The sequence below is a fragment of the Protobothrops mucrosquamatus genome, unplaced genomic scaffold (genome assembly GCF_001527695.2).
Source record: "Protobothrops mucrosquamatus isolate PMUCROS unplaced genomic scaffold, P.Mucros_1.0 scaffold1, whole genome shotgun sequence".
Lineage (NCBI taxonomy): Eukaryota > Metazoa > Chordata > Lepidosauria > Squamata > Viperidae > Protobothrops > Protobothrops mucrosquamatus.
Genome location: NW_015386388.1, coordinates 1743596 through 1751048, shown reverse-complemented (window position 1 = coordinate 1751048; position 7453 = coordinate 1743596). Strand labels below are relative to the sequence as shown.

Sequence of the window (7453 nt, the reverse complement as noted above, 5' to 3'; positions counted from 1 at the left end):
CCATGTGGCTCTGCCTGCAAGGAGGCAGCTAAAGCGAAAGCGAAAATGGCAGCCATTACACCACAATGAACTGAAACTCACCCAGAGAGATTAGGGCGATCTGCTGCAGTTTGGGGCTTTAGCAGCAGTCCCAAGCTCCCCCAAAGCAATCAAGCTTCAAAAGGAATTTACTGCAGCAGCTGCTAAAATGAAACAAAAAACCCTCCAATCCTTAAATGCCTTTGCCAAGGGAAAAGGAACACTAATCTCAAAAGTAAACAACTGTAAAAAGAAATGGAGGGATGGGGGAGAATGAAGAAACAAACAGTGAGGGATTTAAGGGAGAAGGGAGAGATAACCTACTGAGAGGAAAAATAGTTTAATAAAACCTGAGTCTGGAGTGAAGAACCAACACGCCTTGTCTGGGTAGAAGACTAAGTCGGAACTGGGCATGTGCGACCAGGCAAGAGGCGTGGCTATCTCAGACTTAGTCTTATTGGGTACAAGGGACTTCAGGAAACCCAATCATGTGGATTATCCATCCCTCATGCTGGAGAATGAAAGATTTCTGTTTAATGGTATTCTGAAACCAAACAATGTCAATTCCTACATTATCTTTTTCAAAAGGTGAATATTTAAAATCCTTGGGAAGGCACTAGGGGGGAGGAACAATACCTAGCTAACGACAACTCTGGATTTAATTTGTGAAAGGCGCAAACAAGACCATAATTAATATTTTGCACAATAATTTCAGTCACAGCAATAACTAACGCTAAAAGAAAAATCATTTAACAATAGATGTAATAAAGCTTTCATTATTGTTAGGAGGACCCGCATTGATGCACTTTTAAGAGACACACTCAAGAGCTGGCTGCTATAAATTTCAAAGTAATGAGACAAAGAGCTCCCACCTTCCACAGTTGGGGTACTCTTAGCATCAGAAGCTTCAGACCCTGGTTCATCAGATCCATCATCAACTGGTATATGGAGGGGAGTGCCTGGAAATACACACATTCAGCACTCAGCATAAGGAGCTCAGTTTCGGAAAATATGGCCCGTCAGCTATGCAATAAGGTTTTGAATTAGGCTGCTCATCCCCACAGAGCAAGAAATGGGCATGCTTATGTGATTGCTTAAAGGCAGGCGTTAGCTAAAGAAGGTAACAGTAGAAATGGAAGTAGTACCCATCACAGATATTAGGGCCAAGCAACAAAACAGCTACTACAAGTGAAGAGCAAGTGATCTGTGTGGTGCATCAATCAGTAGCAAACATGAAAGCGAAGTCAAGAAGGCCAAATGCAAAGCAAGCTTTTTCCTCTTCTTTTTTCAGTACAGATTATGTCCTCATAAGAATGCCTTGCGTCATGCCTTGGTTGCAGATAATGCATTTAAAGATATTAGAACATCAGTAGGGAAAGAAATAAACATCTACAATGATTTATACAATAGGCTGTATTTTAGTATCAAGTTGGTCATCGCTGATGTATAGGTCTAAGGATCATGAAAAGCAGATCTGTACTTATTCATCCAGAAAATGTATAAAACGCCAGATTCTACTGGCTTTGTCAGAAAAACAATATTGTCAGAAGAACTAATAACGAACATTGAACCTGGACAATGAACGAACATTTGAGTAGACACCAAGTGGTCTTTTCTTCAATGTTTCATTGATATTTTAAAGATATACCTGAATAAACAGGATAGGAGTATGAGAAATTCTGGGATGTTTGTTGAATATCATAAAAGGTAATCTACTGGGGAGAATCTGAGGAAGTATTCTTGCTGATTGCTTTTGAAAACTTTTATTCTTTTCCTCTCAATGATAGTGTGAAATGAAGGAGACATGTATTTGAAGGAATTTCCACAGGCTATAGATTTTCTCCCCTCTAATACCAGGTTAAATTTCAAAATGGACAGGAATTTAGTTATTAATCAGGCAGCAGGAGACTCAAACTGCTGATACAGTTAAGTGAGAAGCAGTGATCTGAATAGAGAAAGAAAAGCTTCTTTATCAATAGATAATAATCATTTCAAAGTGATATATATTTACTGAGTGACCATCATGCAACTTATAATAGCTTGTAATCATTCATAGATACTGAAGCTAGGTATTTTCAGAAAAATGGAAACATCCATCTAATTCTTGCATTTCTTTCAGTGCTAATGAAGGAAGAAAAGATCGCATGATTTGGCAGCATTGCTCCAAAAAATTTTTCTTGCAAATGAATACTCTCAATGTTTTCTTCTGTTCATATAATGAGCAAAAGATTCCAACAAGGAAATTCATGTTGAAGTCTTCATATGGAACACAAAAGTATTCACTCACCCATGCTTCATGTCTCCTCTTTCAAACATTTTTTTTTAAATCAATGGACTGAAAACAAGGCAATTTTCATATAATCCGTTAGAAAAAATATTTCTGAAATCAGCCCAAAATGCGTATTTTATTGAGTAAAAAGGCAGCAGTCTTACTGCTTTGGGTAGAGCATAACAGGCAGCAATTTGCTGTAACTAAATAAATCTGTGCCTGGTATATTACATGATTATCTTCAAGGAAGAGACAGCAGGAAAATGTTCATATAGTTATCAGGACTTGGGTGGCTGATAACTATATGGACATTTTCCTGCTGTTTTCATGGCAATATTTTTCAGATGCTTTACCAGTACCATCTTTCTAGGGCTGAGAGAAGACGACTGGCTCAAAGTCACCCAGCTAACTTCTACGCCTAAGGGAGGATTAGATTTTCCAGTTCTAATTTAATGCATTAACCACTAGACCAAACTGGCCCTCTGTGCTGCTACACACAAAAGCTCATCTATCTAAATAACTTTTTGCAAATTATGTTATTTTCCACTTTACTATTTCATTACTTCAGTTACTTCATAAGGATATATGTGCTTCTTCATAGATAATTCTTGGCAGCAGGACCAGCCTGCTTGTACACCCAGCACCATGACTACTGAAAGTTCACTTTTCCAATAATAGCTTGCTATAGCCTGGCATGCTAATTTAATTTAAGTACTCAATTCATTTTTAGTGATGAAAGGCATTCTGGCCCATTGGGTGGGTGTGGCCCATTGGGTAGGCATGGCTGTGGTGGTAACAGCAGACTGGGTGGGATTAAAAAGCTCAATCAATCAATTCCAACTTTGCAAGATCTTTTTTTTCCCCGCGAGAAGTTGAAATTGACTGATTGATTGAACCTTTTTTTTGTACACGGCGGTGGAGGCCTAAAGCGAAAAGGTTTTATAAAACCCAGCTGAAGGCCTAGTACTGGGGTGAAGGCGCGCGTGCCCACAGAAAGGGCTCTGAGTGCCGCCTCTGGCACCCGTGCCATAGGTTCGCCACCACTGTGCTAGGAGGTCGACAAAACAATAGAGCATTACTAATTATGTCAGATAATGGCTGAAAAGCAATGTCAGGCCCTGAAAAGCAATCCCAACAACAGCTAAGAAGTATCTGCTTCTGTTGGTAAGTTTTATTTTGTTCAGTTTTTTAAAATTCCTTTTACCAATCTGCAGAATTATTACTTTATCTCTAAAGTGTTTGACAAAGTACTGAAATATCATGATTTTACATTAGGTTTCATGCAGTGATAATGGCTTTCTATCAGTGAATGGGGAAGAAATGACCAACCACTTCTTTCAACTTTCCCCAAAGATAGACATAATGTAGGTTGCTATTCTGCACCTAATACCTTCTTCCTATAACTGAGTTCTCTGCTGAATTTGTTAGGTGTTTTTTCCATAAACACTGTTTATGTTTATGGAACATTATGTTTGGAAATGTTCATCCAGGTCTTTCTCTACTTTGTTAAGCATTTTATTCAAAGAAACACAAGTAATTTTTCCTGGCTCTCTCCTATTTTTCACAGTATTTAGCAGATGGCCTCAGAGATAAATGTTATCCTAGAAACAAGAGAAATAGACTATACACTAATCAGCTTATAGGGCAAATTCTCATCAAATCAGTGCTGGAACTTTCCAGGATTCACACTAAGATCCTGATCTGAATATTCTTGAGTGGTTGAGTAAAACACTGATCATTGCTGGCACAATGTCCTCAGAACTTTAGAACATGTTTTTCATCATTCAGTCCTTAAGTTCTATGCCTTTGTGAGAACCGCAGGGCTTGGATACTTAAGGCTAACCTCAGCCAAGTATTAGAACCTTACTGTACTATGCAAAGAGGACTTTACTTAAACAAAAAAACTGGCTGTCCTCACAGAATCTAAGGATAATTGTCACTATCCAACCGAGTACTCAGTATGGGGCAAAGAGTAATCAAGTAGGTTGCAATTCATTGCCCATGGTGAAGGAGCTGTGATTCTCCATTTGTTACCATGGTGAAGAGACTGTGAAGGCAGGCGCTGAGAGCAAGGGGGAGGAATGAGAACAAAAGCTCTTCTCAGATTCTTCTTGTTTCAGCCTGGTTTGACTGAAAGTTAAAAATCACTGAGCCTGGATAATCTTGCTAAAGTCCTGGAAAATAAAGAGAATGCATGAAGCAAACAAGAAAACTCCTGAAGAAAAAAGAAGGTCCCACAAGTGTTTATTTGTCTTGCAATAGGATCCCAAGTTCCACTAAGGTTCAAGGATGTCCATTGTAAAGCAAAATAAATGCTTCCAAGTAGGCTTATTTTGGGTTTATTGTATATGACACCAGTGACTTGGATCAATGGATAAAAATCCTATTATTGGCATTACATAACATAGCTAAAAGATTTTGTAACATAAAATAGCAAAAGAATCTACCGAAACAGCTTTAGTGCTGGCTATTAACATAAAAGAACTTGCTAGGTCTTCAGGATGCAGAAAGAATGAAAGAATGATTTTCAAAGGAGGAATTCCACCATCTGTTTTCAAACACTAGGAATACTTCCTTGCATAGATTTTATTTTATCAGAGATTATACTATGGGAAAATATCTCCATTTGATCTCTCAGGCATAGAAAACTGAGAATTTTCCTGGAAAAAATTATTGAAGCCTAGAATTACTAAAAAAAAAACCCAAGATCATAGACACTAGGGAGGAATATAACCTGTAATGATTTCCAAACAACTGAAAGAAATTCAGTTTTCAGCCTAAGTAATTCTTACTTCCAAGTCTGAATTTTGAGTATATGGGAAGGTCCCAGTTAAAGTTGTCCGTATCAAGGTCTTTTATAAAACTGCCAATGCAGCTTTATAAAACATTGTGCTCTAGAGACAAGCAGCCTTTACTTAGTAAAAGTCATTTTCATACTCCACAGATAAAGGTACAAACATCTCTCATGCTGATAAAACCAAGCAGTAAGTAATCCCCTAAAAAGTGACCAGAATACTTGTAGAAACAAGTATTCCAAAGCACAAGAGGGTAGAAGAGATAAAGAACATCTGTAAGCTTTTTTTGACATTATATATTTGGCTATTTGCAAAATGCTCAACTACAATTCTTATCTTCCCTATATGCATAAATTTCTGCAGCATACTGACCGCAACAAATTTATCCAATCATGACATTTTAACTGTTATGGTGTTCGATGATGACTTAGCTTGTATATTATTTGAAACCTCTAGCATGTTAATATTTCAGAAAACATTGAAGGGAGCAACAGAAAATAGATGGGTAAACACTTAAAAATGCACTTACTGGTACATAAGTGTAAACATTCTGGAATATCACAAAAAATAGTTTCATTTTTTGAATACAGACAATAAAGTGCTACTTTTCAGCACAAGATAAGTGTAATTTACAAGACATTATCACAATTCTTAACACAAAGATATTAATTGCAGCTTTGGTCGAAAGAATATTAAATTTGAAGCCAAATCAACGATGAAGAAAACTGTATGAAAAGAAATCTGTTAATTTCTATATGATTTTGTCATTTTCCTCAGTTCAGTTCAATAATATTCTGTTTATTTCACAAATTCATGATAATTTATTATCCACTTTGAATTTTATGTGTCAGTCTGGGCAATAAGGAAACAGAGTGAGTAACAATGCAGCAATTTTGTTCTGGAAAGTAACAATAAATATGGCAACTCAGTGGTTCCAATGTTTATTCTGATGTGCAATGGACTTCTGGAATATAAAATGGGAACATGAACAAGTGTTTTAATTGCTTTTTTGACATAATTAAGTATCTGACCACCAGAAGCATGGTAAAAATGCTGATGGATACAAAAAAGAATCAGAATTTTTTGGCATCAGAAGGAAAGGAAGCTTAATATGTTTTAGAACTCCCAGCTTAGTAATCATAGTTTAATAGCCAGAAAATAGTATCAGGTATTTATATTCTAAAAGTCCTCTCTTTCTCTCCTCTCTTCATATTAATTTACGATTCTTCATGAAGAACATCCATTTGATCTTCAACTATTGTGTTTTAGCATAGTAATTTAGCTTAAAAATAAAGATTCTGTTGAAACAAGCTTGATTACTAGTGATTTCATGGATACATCGATGCATTTTTCTCAGAAATGACTTGCCATGTCTTTCTTCCAGAATGTATTTTGAGTTCATAATCTAGTCCTGGAATTCAAAGATAATCTTAGCTTCCAGAAGAATAAAGCTTGATTCAGTATATTTCAGATCTCACAGAGAACCATGCTTTACTTCATGAGGACTGGTGCATGGCGAGAGAAGGTAAAAAAAGGGATTATGAAAAATATTTGGATCTGGCTTGCACAATAATAATAGAATAAGAATAGGATTTTAAACCTGATCTAGGTTATTAAGAAGTGATCATTTTTTTAAACTGCTGAAATACCTCAGAGACAAATTGCTTTATGTACTTTTTGTCTAGAAATGGTAGCAGCATTAATTAAATACATTCTGATTGTTTCTCAATAGCTGGAACAGAAATTATGAATTAATCCCATATGTGCTACAACGTGGGTCAATACTTTCAATGTATCAATATATTTAATATACCAGAACAAAATCCTTAACAATCTAATAATGAGGATCCATTTGGCATTTCTGCTGTATTAGTCCACATCTAATCAATCTGGTTGCTATCAGATTATCTAACTAATGTTATGCAGAGCCCATGAACACTGTTTGGCTTCAGTGTTTAGTGACCATAGTCTACATTTCCTGATAGTTCATTGGCAACTGTGGCTGGTATTTTCAAACATAAAATGGTCTGCTACACAGACCACAGGCAACCGAGCAAGAGCTAAATGGGATGTTGCCTTTGTAGCTAGATGTCCTGACTGCTGATTGATTTTTGGCCAAGCTGGTTCCAACTGCTGCAGGCTGATGAGGGCTGGTCTCTGACTGGGTCTTTATGTTTAATCCTGATTTATAATAATAATAATAATAGTAAAGTTGGAAGGGACCTTGAAGGTCATCTAGTCCAACCCCCTGCTCAGGCAGGAAACCCTATACCATTTCGGACAAATGGCTGTCCAGTCTCTTCTTAAAAACTTCCAGTGTTGGAGCATTCACCGCTTCTGGAGGCAGGTTGTTCCACTGGTTAATTGTTCT

At 36.8% G+C, this 7453-nt stretch overlaps 1 protein-coding gene across 1 annotated transcript in view; it reads right to left on the bottom strand.

The window, feature by feature from the left end:
• MAPT (microtubule associated protein tau) overlaps window positions 1-7453 on the bottom strand; it is a 61310-nt gene that overhangs the window by 50995 nt on the left and 2862 nt on the right. Inside the window, exon 2 of the mRNA XM_029287349.1 lies at window positions 891-977. Within this exon, the coding sequence (XP_029143182.1) occupies window positions 891-977 (87 nt within the window). The remainder of the gene's footprint in view (window positions 1-890; window positions 978-7453) is intronic.